Below are 21,448 nucleotides of genomic sequence, written 5' to 3'. Positions count from 1 at the left end.
TGAAGATCTGATACACATATATTGTGCAATGATTGTCATCGTAAAGTTAGTTAACACTTGCATCAAAAGCAACCTGTTGCTTTTTTATAATAACCTCTTTCTTTCGATGTGATTCTGGGGATTAGAATTCACTTTAGAATGGATGTTGTTATACTGTCAGTTAATCCTTACAGCAGCCTTGAGAGGTAGGCATTTTTGCATCCCTCTTACAGATCAGCAACAGTCTCAAATAAGTAACTTGCTCAAGGACACAGTGCTTATTAAGAACTGAGATTCAAAGATGGATCTTGTTTTAACCCATTCTCACAAACTTTTAAACAGTATATTTAGACTATTTACATTTAATGCAGTTATTTGGATTTGTCTAATATTTGTTTTTGCTTCCTCTGTTTTCTTCTGTTTGGGATTATTTGAATATTTTTTAGTATTTTTAATTTTTCTATTGATTTTTGATGATCTCTATAATTTTCATTTGATGCAGTTTTAATAAAAATTTTATTATACAGCAATAATATAATCAACACTTTTCCAAATCCAAATGATACTGAATACAGATCTACATGGTGGATCAGAGTGACTCCAACAAATTATATGGATTCAATCTCTCTGCATAGTTTTAGTGGTTACTCTAGAGATTACAGTATACATATTTGGCTTTTCATGGTGTATCTAGAATTAATATTTTACCACTTCAGGTGAAATGTTGAAGCTACCCCACCATATAATATCCCTTTACCTCCTACTTTATAGCGTATTTGTCATGTGTATTACATCTACAAACACTGAAAGCCTTTGCTTTCAGACATCACACATAGTAGCTTAAGAAGAGAAAAAATACTCTCATTACTTTCTCTCATTATTTCTGTTGCTCACATGTGTTCATTCCTGAAGTCTCAAGTTCCCTTTGGTATCATTCCCTTCTACCTGAAGAACTGGCTTAAAGTATTTCTTTTAGAGCAGATCTTCTGGCAACAAATTCTGTTTTGTTTTGTTTTGTTTTGTTTTGTTTTGTTTTGTTTTGTTTTGTTTTGTTTTTAACCTGAGAATTTTACTTTGCTATTACTCTTGAAAGATATTTTCACTAGTTATAGAATTCTGTGTTGACAGTTACTTTCTTTTAGTACTTGAAAAACGTTCACTGCCTTCTAGTCAGTTTGGTTTCTGATAAGAAATCCATAGTCGTTCAAATTGTTTTGCCCCATATGTAATGTGTTACTCTTGTCTGACTGCTTTTAAGATTTTTACTCTTAAATTTTAGCAGTTTTATTGTGATGTGTCTGGGTGTGAATTTCTTTGTGTTTATTCTCTTTCGGATTTACTGATCTTTTGAATCTGTGTTTGTCTTTTGCCATCTTTAAGAAATTCTCAGCTAATATTTCTTCAGCTGTTTCCTGTCTAGAACTCTTTTCCTCTTTCCAAGACTTTGATGACACAAATATCAAACGTTTTGATGTTACCTCACAAGTCTGAGGCTTTGTTCAGTTTTTCTCCCCCCAATATTTTTTTCTCTCTGCTTTTCAGATTGGATAATTTCTATTAATTGGTCTTTAAGTGCACTGACTTTTTCCTCTGTCATGTCCATTGTACTGTTGAACTCACCTAGTGAATTTTTAATTTGGCAATTGTATTTTTTGGTTTTAAATTTTCCTTGTTTTTGCTTGAGAGTTTCTGTTTTTCCATTCATTTGTACTTAATGTAGTATAATTGTAATAGCTGCTTTAAAGTCTTTGTGTAACAGGTTTCTAACATCAGTATCATTGTGTAGTTTCTGTTTTTGTCTTTTCCCTTATGGGTTATGAGACTTTCATGGTTCTTTAAATGTAGATAAATGTTGAATTGTATCCCGGACATGGCCCTGAGTGTAGCTTAATTCTTGTGGAGAATGCTCACTGTTGTTGGTATTGGTGATGATGAAGATGATGATATTGTAGTAGGCAGTCAGCCTGCAACCACCTTCTGCTGCTTAGAGTCAGTTCCACGCATGCATAATGCATGGATAAGCCCTGGAGTTCGTACCTTATGGGACGGTTTTCTTGAGGGAGCTCCCTCTTTGAGATTTCCTCAACACGTTTTGGCCCTTAAGGACTCCCTTTTTTGGTCATCTGGCCAGAAAGCTTGAGTTTTAGTTTCCTTACTCTCCCATGTACTTCTTATGATTGTGTCTGTCTCTGAGGCTAAGTGGAAAGAGAATAGAGAGTAAAAGCAGCAAAGGGGCACCTGGGTGGCTCAGTCTGGGCGGATCAGTCAGTTAAGTGTCCAACTCTTGGTTTCAGCTCAGGTCATGGTCTCTTGGTTGTTGGGTTTGAGACCCGCATCATGCTCTGCACTGCTGGTGTGGAGCCTACTTGGGAATCTCTCTCTCCCTCTCTCTCTCTCTGCCCCTCCACCACATGTGCTCTCTCTCTCTCAAAATAAATCAACTTAAAAAAAAGACAAAAGCAGCAAGGATTCTTATCCTTTGGGAACACAGTTCCTCTAGTCAGCAAGATTTACCTCCCTTGAAGTTTAAAATTTTTTTTATGTTTTATTTTTTTTTTTATATTTGAGAGAGAGAGAGACAGAGAGACAGACAGAGCATGAGCAGGAGAGGGGCAGAGAGATGGAGACAGAATCTGAAGCAGGCTCCAGGCTTTGAGCTGTCAGCACAGAGCCTGACTCGGGGCTTGAACTCATGAACTGTGAGATCATGACTTGAGCCGAGGTCAGCCGCCTAACCGACTGAACCACCCAGGCACCCCAACCCCTTTGAAGTTTCATATGCTTGCTTGGTCACCACTGCTCTTAGGCTGCTACCACTGTGGAATTGCCTAGGAGTTAAAACAGGACAGAGTGGGAAAAACAGACAGAAAATGAGATTTCCCCCATTCACTGTGATCTGTAGGAGTCCTCTTTCCTGCTCCCTAGACTAGAAATAGAGGGCTTTCCTCAGAGCTCTTTTCTGTACCCAGAGTGCAGTTCTGGGTTTCTTTTGGTTCCAGGTCACAAGATAAGGTAGGAAAACAAAATCCATTACCAATTCGGTGGGCTTTTGTGTTACTTCCAAGTCTGCCTGCTTCCATTTATTTTTATTAGTCCTTAGGTAACTGTTCCATGCTTCCTGTCCAAGGTTTTTTAGTTGAGTTGCATTCAGTGAGAAAGTTAGGGTGGAATATATTTGTTCCATCCAGACTTCCTTATAAGGAAGTCTGAATCTAGAATTCCTCATAAATTTCTAAAGATGTTAACGGATAGAAATTAGCCAGTCAGTTTTCATTGTCTTTACAAATACGTTCATGTTTTCTCAAGGCATAAGCTTTTTGAATGAAATGTGATACCCACTTTGGAAATACATATATATGAAATCCTCATTGACAACTTCATTTTTCTGACAGACTCACCCTTCTCTGGTTAAATGTTAATTCTCTAGGGTTGTTAGTGAGAACATCCCAGGGGGGCATGAAATAGTAATCTTGTTTTTTTCTTGTTTGGTGCCTCAGGAGCTTGCCTTTTTATTCAGATCCCGGTACCAAGAAATTGGGAGCCCAAGGAACTGTGTTTTAGATATCTATTAGTAAACTGATTTAAGCTAGGTTAGTCAAAGAATGGCCATTAGGGTTTTTTTAAAGTACGTATTGGGGAGTTGCCAATGAGTTAGGTGCAGGCCATAGATTGCCTTTGTCACAATCTTGCTACCAGGCTACCCCCAAAGTCACATTTTGCCAACGCATAGACATTAGCAAGCAAGTATGCCCACACATAAGAAGTTCTGTAAGTTTGATGAAGTCCCAGTTCTGGTTTTTTTTCAGTGCTCCAAGAACTCTTTATGTGAAAGATTCCTGCTCCTGAAAATTGTCACGCAAATGTTTATCAGGCACCAGAATACTCTAAACTCGTGGCTAGACTCAGGACTTTTTTGGTGGACCTAGCCTCAGGTTCTACTCCAAAGGGTGACCCTCCAGATTCATTTGTCCTGTTAACGCAAGGGCATGGATTATCCCCAAATATTTTTATTCAGTCTGTATATCACTAATTCTGAACATGGCCAATAAAAACCCATTTCTAACATTTATGTTGCTAATTCTAAGGCCTCTGGTTGGTGAGAGATAAAGATAGTAAAAGTATTTTTAGTAGCCACCTCTGACTGAGATTTGGCCTTTGATTATCACCTTTGGAGGGTGTTTCTTTATGGTTAAGGTGAGGTTAAAACTTGTGATCCCTTTATATCAATGTCTACATAAGATATCTTAAATTATAGTTATACTACATCATAGTAGTAAAATGGTGTAGGCCATTTGTTTTCAAATTGCAAGATGTTTTCACTTTTTTTTTCAACATATGAAATTTATTGTCAAATTGGTTTCCATACAACACCCAGTGCTCCTCCCAAAAGGTGCCCTCCTCAATACGCATCACCCACCCATCCCCTCCCTCCCACCCCCCATCCACCCTCAGTTTGTTCTCAGTTTTTAAGAGTCTCTTATGCTTGCAAGATGTTTTCATGAAGCTCCAGGGTATCAGACACCCATTTGTTCACTTGCATCCTGTCAGTGTGCAGTGGTTTCCCACAGGTTACGGGACACGTGATGACACAACAGATGCAATGCAGGAGCAGTCAGGAAAACCTGTCTTCGGCCACACCAGACATTATTTAGATTTGCAAAAATGTAAAACCATGACACTTGAAAACTTCTTGTTCATTTTTGGAAATATAAATTATTAAAAATATTTGTGTTAGCATGTAATGAGTTTATTTTATTGAAAATTGATTAATATTTTTTTAAATTTCTCCATTTTACTTTCTAATGTGGTAAATATCAGTAAATATAAACCCATATAAAAAGTCTTTAAGGTCCTCAATAATTGTTAAGAATATAGAGGGGTCTGGAGCGCCCGAGTGGCTCAGTTGGTTAAGCATATGACATGAGCTCAGGTCATGATCTCATGGCTCATGGGTTTGAGCCCCGCATTGGGCTTTGTGCTGACAGCTCAGAGCCTGGAGCCTGCTTTTGATTCTATGTCTCCCTCTCCCTCTGCCCCCCCCCCCCCCACTCATGCTCTGTTTCTCTCTGTCTCAAAAATAAATAAACATAAAAAGATTTTTTTTTAAAGAATATAGAGGGGTTCTGAGACCAAACAGTTTGAGAACTATTGTTCTAGACACATGCTTTCATGGAATGCAAGCATTGGGCTTTACCTAGAGATGTTTTGAACTTTTTGTTTGGCTATAATTTCATATTTGTAAGAAGTTGAAAAATAAAAATAGTAAAAATCATCCATTTATCCTTTACCTAGAATCACCTGTTATATTTTATACCATTTGCTCCCTCTGCACATACAATTTTTTTCTGAACCATCTCAGGGTAAGTTACCTACATCATGGCTCTTTACTCTTTTATTTAGCATATTTGTTAAGAAGAGAGATATTTCTTAACTACAGTGTAGTTATCAACTTTATAAATTTGCATTGATGTGATAACTTTAATCTGCCATCTATGTATTCCTTCCATTTTTATGATTTGGCCTAAAATGTCAATGACAGCATTTTTTCTCTTCCAGTACAAAATCTAATCTAGCATCACATATTACGTTCAGCTGTCATGTCACTTTATCCTTCTCTTTTTAAAAAAATGTTTATTTACCTTTTTTGATACAGAGCCTGCACCCGGGTGAGATTAGAAGAGAGGCAAAGAGAATCCCAAGCTGGCTCTGCACCAACAACGCAGAGTCTGATATGGAGCTTGATCTGACGAACTGTGAGATCATGACCTGAGCTGAAATCCAGAGTCAGACACTTAACTGACTGAGCCACTCAGGCACCCCTATCCTCCATTTTTATACCTTTTTTGTTTCTTTTGTGACATTGACATTTTAGAGGAATACAGTGCCCTTCCCTCATTTTTAAGTAGAACATTACATTTTTTATTTGTCAGAGGCTTGAAGTATGTTTTCAAAAGTGATAACCAGGGTATTTCTTTAGAGGAATGTTCAACTTTGGAATTTTTATGTGGGCCTCAGAGCAATATCATAAAACCTGGGCAATACATCAAAATTGGTAAAACAAAAAAAAAAAAAAAAGAAAAAGAAAAAAATGGGTAAATAGTTGAAGTTGGTGTTTTTACTTTATTGCTTACGATTCACATGGATTCAAGAAACTGGACTGAAAATGGAGTACAATTTGTGATCTTGCACAAGCCGCTTGACCTCTTTATAGAATGGAAATACTATCAGTTTTGTCTTAATGTGATTCTGAAGATAGCACAGCAAAACTTGCTTATATTCAGAATTACCCTTTAAACTTTAGACCCACACTCAATAGAATTTCTCCTTTGAGAGTGGGGCATGTGGGGATCTGGTATATACTGAGGGAACAGGAGGTTGCGTCTGCCATGTCAACCTCGCCCTGGTCCTAAACTCATTAATAAAGTGACTGGAGGCAGTGGTCTGCACTGTTTAGATGATTTTTTTCCCTTTTTATATACTCACAAATTAAATAGGACTCCAGTGTATTAGTGCCTGTGTAGTAAGGTTGTTGGGAAGACTAATAAAATAATAGAACCAGCTGTCTTACAGATTGTGTTTTTGTAACATGAATTTATTGTGATGGCATTGGTTAATTATGGAGCATAGTTTTAATTAGTTTTAATAGAACACAGGCTACTGTTTGTTTATAACGATCAGATAACAAGGTGAGGCACTAGTTGTGTTGAGGCAAGGGCAGTTGGGCAGCACTGCTCTTCTAAGTTATTCTTGTCCGTCCTGACTAATCTGAAAGACCACAAGAAGAGTTATGTTACTGATAGTGCTAGGAGAAGGGGGGAGAGTGAGGTGTGATCAATTGTAGGATTTCCACAGTGATGTTTAAGTTTTATAATAAACCCTTATAGCTAAAAGCATGCCTTTGTTAGTGATACTCCTCTAACAAAAAAAATCATTCTTCCTGCAACCCCAACTCCCATTTTCCCATAGAAACAGTTGTTTTTATATACGATTATTGATAATGCAGTGTTTCTTTAAATTCTGTCGTGTTATTTGCAGAGCAGACTCTTAATCTGCATCTAGCACAGTGACATAACTGTTTTTATGTTGCTTTAATTATAACGTGCATGAATATGAGCATGTGCACTGAGTTAAGTACAGCTTTCATATTGAGGTATTGTTTAGACAGATCTTTGTAGATTAAGCCTTTTTGTTCACGTTGTAGTGAAAAGGCTTGTTTCAGGTTTCTGTAAGCAAGAGGGTTTGGTGTGGTTTGTTTATTTTTTATTTATTTATTTTTTTAAGAAATTTGGCCTGGAGAATCCCAATCCAGGCCTGACTGGATGGTTTTGAAGGCAGACACATAAGGGTTTTCATGGGGACTTTGAGAGGAGTAAGTTGACTTCTTCGCACCTTCCTTTCCCTCCCCTTTCTCTGCCTCAGAAATCCCAAGTGAAATATACTAACTTTTTTTTCCCCCTTTTCTACTTTTAACATAAGATGGCTGTTTCTTGTCTAACTCCCACCTCCTATCTCCCCATTGAATTCCTGTACTTTTCTGTTGTTTTTCTACCTTTGTTGGTTTTCATCTGTCAGTGTTATTGCAAAGGGAATTCTGACATTAGTCGTATGAACCAGCTGTCCAGTACAATTCTTTGCACATCATTTACATAGTCTTAAAAGCTTTCCAGAATATATATCTTTCAGCCTGAATCCTTGATAGAACATAGCACTTAACACAGATGGTCAGGTGTTCAGTAAACAGTTATCCTGCTGGGAATAAAAGCAGATGGAAACTAAAAAGATTTCTTTAGATAGCCGAAAGAAAGCTCAGGCTAAAAAGGGGAAGACTTAGGTAACGGAATTATCTAGAATTGAGATAATGCTTTCAAAGTTATCGCAAAAATTGCTGTGCTCTACTGTGAATGCCTTACTATGTAAGCCTTGCCACAGGTAGAACCCTATTGTAGTTTCATTGTGCTTCAGGGGACTATGTCTTTTTTTTTTTTTTTTAATTTTTTTTTCAACGTTTATTTATTTTTGGGACAGAGAGAGACAGAGCATGAACGGGGGAGGGGCAGAGAGAGAGGGAGACACAGAATCGGAAACAGGCTCCAGGCTCTGAGCCATCAGCCCAGAGCCCGACGTGGGGCTCGAACTCACGGACCGCGAGATCGTGACCTGGCTGAAGTCGGACGCTTAACCAGCTGCGCCACCCAGGCGCCCCCAGGGGACTATGTCTTAAGTAGAGTGCTATATAGTGAGATCTTGAATTTCTGTTTCCAGTCCTTATAGACTTGTACAAATCATTGAAGCTGATTCTTTTTTTTTTTTTTAATTTTTAAAAAATGTTTATTTTTGAGAGACAGAGCGTGAGCAAGAGAGGGGCAAAGAGAGAGGGAGACACAGAATCCAAAGCAGGCTCCAGCCTCTGAGCTGTCAACACAGAGCCTGACCTGGGGCTCGAACTTACAAACCCAACCGTGAGATCATGATCTGAGCTGGAGTCGGACACTCAACCGACTGAGCCATGCAGGCGCCCCGAAGCTTGATTCTTAAGTCATGTGTGAGTAGAGGGGCTAAAAAGGGTAGATTCCCTCTATTCAGGTTGGGTACCCCACATGAACGGGGAAAGGTAAGAGTTAACGTTCCTAAATTAAGCTCTAGGAAGGGATCCTTATAGGTAATGTAGATTAATATGAAGACCCTGACATTTTCATCACAGAACTGCAGTGACACTGGTAGTTTGGAAATGACCCAGACAGCGTGAACCACTATAGCTGCTGCTCTTGTCTCTGCCTCCCTGGTCTTACCTAGCTGTTGTCACCACCGGAAAAAACTTCATGTTTTTTTAGAAGTCTAGTTCCGGGAGTCGAAGAAGGAGACTGTGAAAAGCAGAAATAAACTGATGGTATGTAGCTTCTGCCCCAAAACATTTACCTTTCCCAGAGAGCCTGAAAGTTTCCATATAACCTTTCCATACCAACTGCAGTTCTGGGTACATAAGCATCCCCTGTTTAAGAATGCTGTCATCTCTGGGAAGGTTTGTTTTTGTACATAACCTGAACTTATGCAGCAAGACTGCTTTCTTCTTCTTTTATGCTTGTTTATTTATTTTGAGAGAGGGAGCACATGTGAGTGGGGGAGGGGCAGAGAGAGAATCTCAAGCAGGCCATGTGCTGTCAGTGCAGAACCAACTCAGGGCACCGTCTAATGAACCGTGAGATTATGACCTGAGCCGAAGTCAAGAATCAGATGTTTAACCGACTGAGCCTCCCAGGTGCCCCAAGACTGCTTTCTTCTAAATTATTTGATGAGAGAGCCACTCTGGGAGTTGTCTGGGGCAAGGGGAAGTCGGTGATGTTACAGCCAGGGAAGACAGCTGAGTATATGTATTGGAAAGAGCATTGGACGAGGACTCAGAAGACCAGGCTCTGATTCTGGCTTTGCTCATTTCTATGCAGGTGGCCTTTGGTAAGTTACATTATTAATAGCCAACTGTGTTTGAAAACAGGGTAATAATCTTGGCTATGATAATAATACCATATATTGTTAAGGCGTCTTAGTCCATACAGCATTATGATGTAAGATTTATACCCATTTTAGAGATGAGGAGTGTCTCAGAGGGGCTAATTGATCCAACCAAGATCCTATAGCTAGTAACTGTGAAAGCCAGGGCTCTAGCCTGGGTTTTCTTTCTTGCCCACTATACCATGGCTGCTGTGTAAAACCTAGGGTTTAGTATTATGAAGTTGCTGGAAGAGCAGATTAGATTTGAGGATAGTGCTGAGTAGGGCAGCATTAGGATATTTGTTGACTGGGGAGTGGAGCACCTAAGATAGGAAGGAAGATAGATACGGCAGTAGGGAATTCTTAAACAAAAGTATTTCCCAACTGTATCTTCCATTGTCATTGTATGTCATTGTATGATGAAAAACTCCTTTTACCTTTTCCTCCCTTTCTAGAATTTTAGCTAATACTGTTAGTTATTTGCTTGATTGCATCAGTATCATGGATCAGGTAGGCTTTCTTGGCTGTCTTCAGAACTTAATCGCCACTTACAACATTGTCTCTGTTAGAAAATATTTTCCATATTCCTAACCACCAATTTGAAGATGATTTTTTATTTTTTATTTTTATTTTTGTTTAATTATTTTAATATGAAATTTATTGTCAAATTGGTTTCCATACAACACCCAGTGCTCATCCCAACAGGTGCCCTCCTCAGTGCCCATCACCCACTTTCCCCTCCCTCTCACCCTGAAGATGATTTTCTAAACATGTAAGATTTAAGATAGAGATTGCCAGTGTTTATGAATGACACATTAGGGAAAGAAAGGAATATTACAATCAGTAAAGTTAATTCACAAGTTCTAAACCGTGTGACCTGAACTCTTATTGCATATGTTTGGCACATTGTAAGCTGAAAAGGGCTTCATTGTTTTTTCTGTTAGTAAAAATAGTGCATGCTCATTATAAAAACACCAATAATACTTAAAAAGTTAAACCTGTCTTAAAATCCTGCCATGCAGAGATAATAATCACAACTAACCTTTTCTGAACCTCTTAATTCTGTATAATGGTTCATACATAATTTTTAATTTTTTTTAATGTTTATTTATTTTTGAGAGAGACAGAGACAGAATGTGAGTGGGTTGGGGCAGAGAGAGAGGGAGCCACAGAATCCGAAGCAGTCTTCAGGCTCCGAGCTGTCAGCACAGAGCCTGACGTGGGGCTCAAACTCACGAGCTGTGAGATCATGACTTGAGCCGAAGTCGGACGCTCAGGCGCCCCCATACACAATTTTTAAAAATGGTATAAGCTCCATTCTATTCTGGCCCTGCCTTTTTCTGTTCAACAGCATGTTCTCAACTTTTTTCCACTTCAATAAATCAAGCTTTATGTAATCACTTGTAGTGGTTATATAGTTTACTATCATATGGAAGTATCTGTATTTGTTAGAGTATATGATGGCAATGGTTGCTAAACATAAAGGCTGATAAATAACAGTGACTTAGATTTAAGGCAAATTTTCTCTTACACAGCTCCCAGTCAGTTAGCAGATCAAGGCTGATGATGTCAGGGACTCAGGCTTTGTCTTGTTACTCTGTCACTCTTGACATTGGGTGGATGGGTGAAGCTCTTAACAGAAGAATTCAAACTGGGTAAATACAAATGAAATGGTGGAATTAGAAGAAACATTTTGCAACCCTCAGTATGATTCGTGGGGAAGAGGATCATTAGTGGCCAAACTATTGGGTGAAAAGTTGTTATAGAACATAGTATACACATAAGTTTCAAAATATCATTCCACTTATTAATTTAAAAATGGGGGGAAGTACATTTACAGCTGAGAGATTGGCTAATATAATACTTCAGCATTACCAGTAATGGGTCAGACTGACATGTGCTTCCTGATGGGATGCAAAAAAAAAAGGGGGGGGGGAATGTTTTAGATTAAAAGAGACCAAAGCATGACAACCAAATCAATGCATAATCTTTGGTTAGACTCCCAGATTTAAAAAAGAGGTATAAAGGGCATTGTGGAACCAGTTGGGTAAATATGAATATTGACTATTATTAGACTGTGGTGTTAATCACTGTTAACATGTTGTGACAATGGTATTGGGGTAAAGTACAGAATATCTTTGTTCTTTGGGAGTATATAGCGAAGTAATTAGGATGAAGCATTACAACATCTATAATTTTCAGTTTGAACCAGAAGAAAATTATGTGTAGAGTGGTAGGAGTAAAGTTAACATGGCAAAGCATCTTTATAGATTTAAAATTATTTTTCAATAAAAAGTTGATGGGGAGAAGGGCATTGCGTGTTCATTCAGATAACCTTCAGATAATTTTGTTAAATATCTCCAGAAATCTTAATACTTTGGGGGGGTTGCAATTAAATGACTATATTTTACTTTAGGGAAAATTGGACACATTTGCAATTTTGAGTTTTCCTGTCTAAGAATAAATTACGTCTCCTTTTATTCAGATTGCCTTTATGCCTCTCAGAGGTTTGTAGTTTTTATAGGTCCTACACTCTTACAGCTAAGTAGCTAGAATGTTTTTTGTTGGTGTCTTGAATATGATTTTAATTCTTATCCTTTTTACTAGTTCTTACTGATCATAAAAAATATTAACAATTTCAGTGTCTCCATTAATATTTCAATTGGTTCTTTTAGGTTTTCTAGATGTACAGCTATGTCTTTCAAATAATGATGAATTTGCTCTTTTTGATATGTATACTTCTCATATGATTCTCTTGTCTACTGCATGGCCTAGAATTTCTAGAACAGCATTAAACAATAGTGATGATAACAAGCACCTTTTTAATTTTATTTCATTTTTTATTTTTTATTTTTTAAAATTTGTATCCAAATTAGTTAGCATATAGTAAAACAATGATTTCAGGAGTAGATTCCTTAATGCCCCTTCCCCATTCAGCCCATCCCCCCTCCCACAACCCCTCCAGTAACCCTCTGTTTGTTCTCCATGTTTAAGAGTCTCTTCTGTTTTGTCTCCCTCCCTGTTTTTATATTATTTTTGTTTCCCTTCCCTTATGTTCATCTGTTTTATCTCTTAAAGTCCTCATATGAGTGAAGTTACACAATATTTGTCTTTCTCTGACTAATTTCGCTTAGCATAATACCCTCCAGTTCCATCCACATAGTTGCAAATGGCAAGATTTCATTCTTTTTGATTGCCGAGTAATACCCCACCGTATATATATACCACATCTTCTTTATCCATTCATCCATCAGTGGACATTTGGGTTCTTTCCATACTTTGGCTATTGTTGATAGTGCTGCTAGAAACATTGGGGTGCATGTGTCCCTTCAAAACAGCACACCTGTATCCCGAGGATAAATGCCTAATAGTGCAACTGCTGGGTCGTAGGGTAGTTCTATTTTTAGTTTTTCGAGGAACCTTTTCCAGAGTAGCTGCACCAGTTTCCATTGCCACCAACAGTGCAAAAGAGATCCTCTTTCTCCACATCCTCGCCAACATCTGTTGTTGCCTGAGTTGTTAATGTTAGCCATTCTGACGGGTGTGAGGTGGTATCGCATTGTGGTTTTGATTTGTATTTCCCTGATGATGAGTGATGTTGAGCATCGTTTCATGTGTCTGTTGGCCATCTGGGCGTCTACTTTGGAGAAGTATTTTTCGTGTCTTTAGCTCATTTCTTCACTGGATTATTTGTTTTTTGTGTGTTGAGTTTTTGATAGGTTCTTTATAGACTTTGGATACTAACCCTTTATCTGATATGTCGTTTGTGAGTATCTTTTCCCATTCCATCGATTGCCTTTTAGTTTTGTTGATTGTTTCCTTTGCTGTGCAGAAGCTTTTTATTTTGATGAGGTCCCAATAGTTCATTTTTGCTTTTGTTTCCCTTGCCTCTGGAGACGTGTTAAGAAGTTGTTGCGGCCAAGATCAAAGACGTTTTTGCCTGCTTTCTCCTCGAGGATTTTGATGGTTTCCTGTCTTACATTTAGGTCTTTCATCCATTTTGAGTTTATTTTTGTGTATGGTATAAGAAAGTGGTCCAGGTTCATTTTTCTGCATGTCGCTGTCCAGTTTTCCCAGCACCACTTGCTGAAGAGACTGTCTATTCTATTGGATATTCTTCCCTGCTTTGTCAAAGATTAGTTGGCCATATGTCTGTGGGTCCATTTCTGGGTTCCACTGATCTGAGTGCCTGTTTTTCTGCCAGCACCATACTGTCTTGATGATCATAGCTTTGTAATACAGCTTGAAGTCCAAACAAGCACTTTTGACTTGTCCCTTACTTTAATGACATTAGTGCTGTCCTAATGTTCCACCGCTAAACATAATGCTGTCTCTTGATTTGAAGGGTGTCTGAGAATTTTTGTGCTTATGTTAAGGGATGAATGTTCAGGGTGCCTGGGTGGCCCAGTCTGTTGAACATCCGACTCTTGATTTTAGGTCACGATCCTAGGGTCGTGGGATCGAGCCCCCATCGAGCTCCGTGCTGAGTGTGGAGCCTGCTAAAGAGTCTTTCTCCCTCTGTTCCTATCCTGTGCTCGTGCTCGCTTGCTCTCTCTCACATTTATTCTCCCCTCCCCACTTTTTTTTTTTTTTTTTTACCTTCATCAAATGCTCTTTTGGTTTCTGTCTCAGGATAGTACCTTTTAAAAAATGAGATTGATATATAGAGAGTTTTCAAGTTTGTTTATGTCATCTATCTCAGACTTTGGTATCAATTTAATTTGCTTCATAAAGTTTGTTAAGCTTTTCATCTTTTGCTGTGCTCTGAAACAGTTGAGATGGCATTACATTTTAATCTCAAGAGTTATTTAACAGCACTCTTTTGGATGTATACTTACCAGCATTTTGTTTCTTTCTTGGCTCTGTTTTTTAGTCTCCATCAGCATGGAGTTGTAATCCATACCTTCTTACAATTTTTTCCTACAATTTAGTGTCCCTTTTTATTTTTCCTCCAAAAGAGCCAGCTTTGGAATTTATCAAGTCTAATATTTTTTTTAATGTTTGTTTTTTTTAATGAGGAAAACATTGATGTATGTTTATTTATTTACAGAGTATAAAATAACCCTCTCTGCAAAAGAAAAAGTGAACATATAAATTAAATGACTGATTTTATTTTGATCTAAAATTTATTCATTCTTAAAATGCAAGAAACAATTATTTATAGAAGAAAATATAACCAATATGATTTAATACCTGCATTTAACATTATTTTAATATCAGTTTTGTATATAAACAGACACATACACACTTTTTTTTTTTTTTTGGACCGAGCCACCCGGTCTTCCCAATGGGCCACTTAGTTTTTTATTTTACTTTACTTTACTTTATTTTATTTTATTTTATTATTTTTTATTTTTTATTTTTTTAAAATTTACATCCAAATTAGTTAGCGTATAGTGCAACAATGATTTCAGGAGTAGATTCCTTAGTGCCCCTTACCCATTTAGCCCATCCCCCCTCCCAAAACCCCTCCAGTAACCCTCAGTTTGTTCTCCATATTTATGAGTCTCTTCTGTTTTGTCCCCCTCCCTGTTTTTATATTATTTTTGTTTCCCTTCCCTTATGTTCATCTGTTTTGTCTCTTAAAGTCTTCATATGACTTTTGTTATATGATTTTTGTCTTTCTCTGACTAATTTCGCTTAGCATAATACCCTCCAGTTCCATCCACATAGTTGCAAATGGCAAGATTTCGTTCTTTTTGATTGCCGAGTAATACTCCATCGTATATATATACCACATCTTCTTTATCCATTCATCCATCAGTGGACATTTGGGCTCTTTCCATACTTTGGCTATTGTTGATAGTGCTGCTATAAACATGGGGGTGCCTGTGTCCCTTTGAAACAGCACACCTGTATCCCGTGGATAAATGCCTTGTAGTGCAATTGCTGGGTCATAGGGTAGTTCTATTTTTAGTTTTGTGAGGAACCTCCATACTGTTTTCCAGAGTGGCTGCACCAGCTTTCATTCCCAATGTTTGTTTATTTTTGAGAGAGACAGAGCATAGTGGGGGAGGGGCAGAGAGCGAGAGGGAGACACAGAATCTGAAACAGGCTCCAGGCTCTGAGCTGTCAGCACAGAGCCTGACGCGGGGCTCGAACCGATGGACTGTGAGATCATGACCTGAGCTGAAGTCAGATGTCTAACCAACTGAGCCACCCGGGTGCCCCATGTCTAATATTTTTATTTTCTAATTTATTAATTTTTTCTTACACTTTTATTAAAATCTTTGTTAGGTTTGTTTATTGCTTTTCTTTCTTCATTTGAGTGAGTAATGTATCTAATCATTAGTGAAAACATTTGGGGCTGTGTGCATTGAACAGGACAAAGAGGTGGTATTCAGTATTTTTGGCCTTTTGAAACCTGGCAACTCTGCCATTCCCTGGCCTCATTCCCTGACATCCTGGTTCCTACAGTTCTTTGGTTCTCTGAACTCAGCCCATATCCTTGTCAACTAACTACACAAGCCAATAAATTCTCTTGAGTTTTTGCTAGTACTATCTGCAGGATATTTTTAGCTGGGTGTTAGTTGACCTGTCATGAAAAAAGCTCCATGTGCCTAAAAAATTAGAGAGCTTTTTGGTTTTATCTGAAATCTTATGTTTTCGTGCTATTTCCTTTTCTTTGTTTATAGCTTTTTACTGTGGATTGCTCCTCCATAGTAACTTGAAAAATGTTTAATATATCTTCATGGTGTATTCATTAAGTGAGTAAAGTAGAGTATAGCACAGTATGCATAACATGCTACCTATTTTTTTAACCAAGGAATTGCTCATTTTTATTCATGTTAAAATTGAGATATAATTGACATATAGGGGCGCCTGGGCTACTGAGTTGGTTAAGCATCCAACTCTTGATTTGGGCTCAGGTCATGATGTCACAGTTCATAGGTTCAAGCCCCGCATCAGGCTCTGTGCTGACAGTGTGGAACCTGCTTGGGATTCTCTCTCTCCCTCTGTCTGCCTCTCCCATGTCTCTCCCTCTCTGTCTGCCTCTCCCATGTGTGCTTGCTCTCTGTTTCTCTCACAAAATAAATAAATTAAAAAAAAATTGATATCTAACATCTTAGTTTCAGGTATACGCATAATGATTAGATATATGTATGTATTGTGAAATGATCACTGTAGGAAGTCTTGTTAGTATCCATCACCACACAGAGTTAAGTTTTTTTTCTTGTGAGAACTTTTAAGATTACTACTTTCAGCAGTTACGCTGCTTTGTAAAACAAGAAAAATAGAATGTATCACTATTTGCCTGTGTGTTTGAAGAGACACTGGAAGCACACACGTGGTATTAATGAAAGTGATTACCTGTTGACAGAAGTACGAATAAGACTTCTCATTCTTTATGTTTTTTCCACTGTTGGATTTTTGAATCATGAAAAACATTACCTATTCAAAAGAAAATATTTTTAGAAGGTTCCTAAAAATAGCCAAAAGAAATTTTACCAACACCTACTTTGTTTCCCAATAGCTGAAACATTTATATTTTATTTTGTAACCATACCTACCCTAGTTGTTTAGGTTTAATTCTGTGTTGTAATGGATTTAGTGCTCAGTATCACTCTTTTCCCACTAATGTTTTCTCATTTGTTCTTTGAGTCCTATCTTAGGCTTATATTTCAAATAGATTTTTCAGGATGAAATCTAATTATTGTATTTCCTTTGCTATGTATAGAATTCTGTGTTCACAACCTATTAGTCTGTGTAAGATGGTAGGCAGTGTTCTGTTGTCTCCAGTTTCTAAAGTAAAGTGTCTGCAGTCAGCCTAATTTCTTTTCCCTGTAGGTGACATGATTCTACTGCCTGAATGCTAGAAGAAGTCTCTTCCTTTATATCTCTGAAAATAGCTTTTATTAAGCAATGTCTTAATGTCGTTCCACTTGTAATAACTTTTCCTGGTGTAATGAATACTTTTTATCTGTGTATTTAGGTGTTTGTTCATTTATATTTTGTTAAGTTCTATCTTTGAATAGTTTTGGTTTCACGTGTTTTTATTGTTTTTATTCAAGTATTTATTGTGTACTTATTTTGTACCAGACTCTGTACAAATCAGTGGGGATAAAGTGGGGAGTAAACAGACCTGGTCCCTATCCCTCTGCTCTCACATGCATCAGTCAGGCGTAGGGTGGATATATGTGCATTTTGTTCATACTATTGACGGCTCACTCCATTGTGTAAGAATTTGTATCTGTCATTCCCAGCTAAGACAAGAGCTCCCCCAAACAGGCACTGTGTCTTACGTACTATTGGACCACCTGACACCTGGGGAGGATCTCAGTTAAATGGATAAATGGCCTGATTTTGTTGAAGTGGTATATCCATTCTTTAATTTCCTCTTAGATTTTGCTCTCTGCCTAACCCCTATGACCCGTTCATACCTTTGTTCTTATCCTCATCTCTTACTTGTAATTGTATATGTGATATTCTTTGCCTTGTGCAGTGTACCATCTGCTAAATATTTTTTCCCAACCAGTGCTCACTTTTTCAACTACTGTATCTTTCATGTCTATGATATATGTCTCCTTTTTCACTACTATACCTGTAATTCCAGTGCAGCTGTTTCTGAGAACAAGAAACAATGATATTATTGAAAGGTGAGGTTTGTTATATTCATATTCCAAGTACTTGCTGATTTTATTGCTGCCATCTAGTGGCCACATCAGGATTACAACATGACTTAGGTGTGTCTTGCTTGGCCTTTCCTGCGTGTAGCCAGTGTTTATTTATTTATTTTTTTAAGTTTATGTATTTATTTTGAGAGAAAGAGAGACTGGGGGAGGGGCAGAGAGAGAGCGGGAGAGAGAGAATCCCAAGCAGGCTCTGCACTGTCCGCATGGAGCTCACCGTGAGGCTCGAACTCCTGAACTGTGAGATCATGACCTGAGCAGAAATTGAGTCGGATTCTTAACTGACTACGCCACCCAGGTGCCCCACGTATGCAGACATTTTAAACTCAGAAGGCAGTCTCAGCCAGTGTGACTGAATGTCCATAGCCTTTCTCATGTCTTGCATGCCCGATTGGGTTAATCTGTTCTTTCTGTGGATTTTTAAGTTATTTTTCTGGGTTTGGCAGTGTTTTTAACCTGGCACCCTGGTAGTGAAGCCAAAACAGTTTGGTTTTAAGATTATGTATTTAAGTAATTTCTATACCCAGTGTGGAGCTTGAACTCACAACCTCAAGATCAAGAGTCATATGCTCCTCTGACTGAACCAGCTAGGCACCCCCAAAACAATTTGGTTTTGTTCTATTTTTTTTTTTACTCTTTTTTTTTAAGTTTATTTATTAAAAAAATTTTTTTTAATGTTTATTTCTGAGAGAGAGAGAGTACGAGTGGGAGAGGGGCAGAAAGAAAGGGAGACACAGAACGTGAAGCAGGCTCCAGGCTCTGAGCTGTTAACACAGAGCCTGACATGGGGCTCGAACTCATGAATCCCAAGATCATGACCTGAGCTGAAGTCGGATGCTTAACCAACTGAGCCACCCAAGTGCCCCTAAATTTATTTATTTATTTTGATAGAGAGAGTGAGCAGGGGAGGGGCGGAGAGAGAGAGAGAGAGAGAGAGAGAGAGAATTCTAAGCAAGCTCTGCACCATCAGAGTGGAGCCTGATGCAGGGCTTGAACTCACAAACTATGAGATCATGACCTGAGCCAAAACCAAGAGTCGAACACTCAACCGACTGAGCCACCCAGGCGCCCCTTTCATTTACTCTTAACAACATAATGCCATAAAGGAACCAAAACTTCAGCTCTAACTTAGACCCTGTCCCATGAGATTGAGAAGTGAATAGAATTTTTTTTTCTTCATCAAGTTAGAGGGTAAGATATTTAGAGGTGAGTGGTTTTTTAGAAACATCATTGTCGTTTGCTATCCCTCTCTGAATATTAGACCTGGAAATGTAATCACATTTAACTGTTTTCATATGTATTATACCACTCGAGGGTTCATAGCTCTTAATCATCTGTAAAGGAGGAACTAGAAACATTTGAAACTTTTACTGGCTTTCATTTGGAAGCATCAAAGGTTTTGAAAAAAAGAAATTTGATGTTGAAGTTACTATAGTCCTAAAAGAAAAAGCTAAGTTTTTGAATGTTTTGATTATATCTTTTATCCTGGAAAGTAACTATCTTACAGGGATTCCAAAAATCTATGTTCTAGTCCGCAAAGCTAGATGGTTTTGAACTGACTTGTCACCAACCTAGTCAGCTATTTCCCAGGGATTTATGAAGATTGAAAATATTTTTATTACACTAGCAAAATATTTCCATGTAAATACAGAGTGGTATTATCACTGATATTACATGCATTAAAAAAATTCTAATTCCCTATCTTTTTCTTCATTCCTTTAGATGTAAAGATGAGCTAGAACGTTTTGAAATTGCTTTAAAATTTGGCTCCATTGAAGCAATAAGCAGAGTGTTGACACAAGAAAGTCTTATGTAATGCCATTAATCCCACTTTTTATCCCTTAAGGGTGTCTATTACGAGGTAGTTTGTAGCTTTGTTTTGTCCTCCGAGAAACCGACTGACATGGCCAGGAATAAATTCAAATCTTAGTGGTACAGAGTGATTCCAATCAGTGTGCATCTGTGCTGAAGACAACTTAACATTTGGTCCACAGTTAATTTTGATTTATTCTGTAAATCCCTTTTGATTAAATAAAAATGTTCATTCATAATGGAAAAGACTGTGTAGAATAAAAAGGAAAGGGGTCTCGGGAAAGTGATTGTAAATCAAAATATTTTTTACTCTATTTGAGAACCTTTCAGGTCTGTAAAGCAAAACTACTTTGGTAGTAATACAATTTGCCTGTTGTGCTCTCATTCACAAGTCAAATTTTCCAGATATACAATACATAATGATCTCACCACTCTGACAGCTGATGGAATGTATGCTTTATATTCTTGTCTTTTAAGAATTTCAGAGTTTTAATTTATAATATAGTAAATAGCAATAGATATAACCCACATTGTAAAAGCTCAATAATTTTTAAGAGTTTGAAGAAGTCCTGAGACCAAATAGTTTGTGAAGCACTTCCCTGTAGTATAATTAAATCAAATTTGTAAGCTTGTTCCTTCTCATTTCCTGTGTATTGTATTTTTTTTTTCTGTCTGTTTTGTGTGTTTTTGGTATTTTTTAGGAACCACAACCAAGATGGCAGTTCAGGAAGTTGGTTCTAAGTAGTTCTTGCATAAAGGTAGAAAGCTAGATCCAGAGGGCAGAAGAACCTTCTTCTAACAGTATGGGCCAGAATGAGTGTCTTGTGATGATGTGCTCTCATCACTAGAGGGGCTCAAGCATAGATTAGACAACTATTATTGAGAATATTTTAAAGCAGATTAATGGTGTTTAGATAGGAGACTGTACTAAAAGGGATCTAATAATATGAAGCCCCTTTACAACACACTTGAAATCCTACAGTTTTCGGGCTGAAGCCGCTTAGGCTGCATATGAGTTCTAGCACTAACAAATAGAGTAGAATTCTTGTTAGTTGGTGTTGCTCCATGAAATTTTTTCCTGTTAAGCCTTTTGAAAAATTAAATTACAAAAATGGACTTTTCAGTTTGTTGATACAGTTTGATTATTTGTGTTTTCTCCCATATAAAATAAAATGACCTATTTAATCATCTTGCTTACCTTTGTTTTTTTTAATGTGTTTTATTTCAGTTGGTCGCATTATGTTTCAGCTGTTCTCAGACATATGTCCAAAAACATGCAAAAACTTCCTTTGCCTATGCTCAGGTAAATGAATTGTTAAATTATTTCTGATGAGAAGTCATGACTTAGAGTTTTATCTTGCTTAACAGAATAGATGTTTTCCTTAAAAAGTAATGGGCTGTAAAATGAGTTTAGCACGTTAAAAAACACTATTTTCACTGGTAGGAAATCAGGGAAATATTTCTTGAAGAGAGGACAAAGAAATGGTCTCAAAAGTGAAAAAGAAAGTACTACTGCATGTAATTAAATCATCTCTAAACAT

At 37.6% G+C, this 21,448-nt stretch overlaps 1 protein-coding gene across 7 annotated transcripts in view; it reads left to right on the top strand.

Moving 5' to 3' along the window:
• The window catches only part of NKTR (natural killer cell triggering receptor), a 62,527-nt gene that overhangs the window by 6,958 nt on the left and 34,121 nt on the right, over positions 1–21,448 (top strand). For all 7 annotated transcript variants that reach the window (XM_027040801.2, XM_053221582.1, XM_027040800.2 and 4 more), the window contains exon 3: positions 21,136–21,210. In XM_027040801.2, coding sequence (XP_026896602.2) covers positions 21,136–21,210 — 75 coding nt within the window. The remainder of the gene's footprint in view (positions 1–21,135; positions 21,211–21,448) is intronic.

Source organism: Acinonyx jubatus, chromosome C2 (assembly GCF_027475565.1).
Source record: "Acinonyx jubatus isolate Ajub_Pintada_27869175 chromosome C2, VMU_Ajub_asm_v1.0, whole genome shotgun sequence".
NCBI classification, from domain to species: domain Eukaryota; kingdom Metazoa; phylum Chordata; class Mammalia; order Carnivora; family Felidae; genus Acinonyx; species Acinonyx jubatus.
The sequence above is the reverse complement of the archived record's forward strand: the minus strand, read 5'-3'. Positions and strand labels throughout refer to the sequence as shown.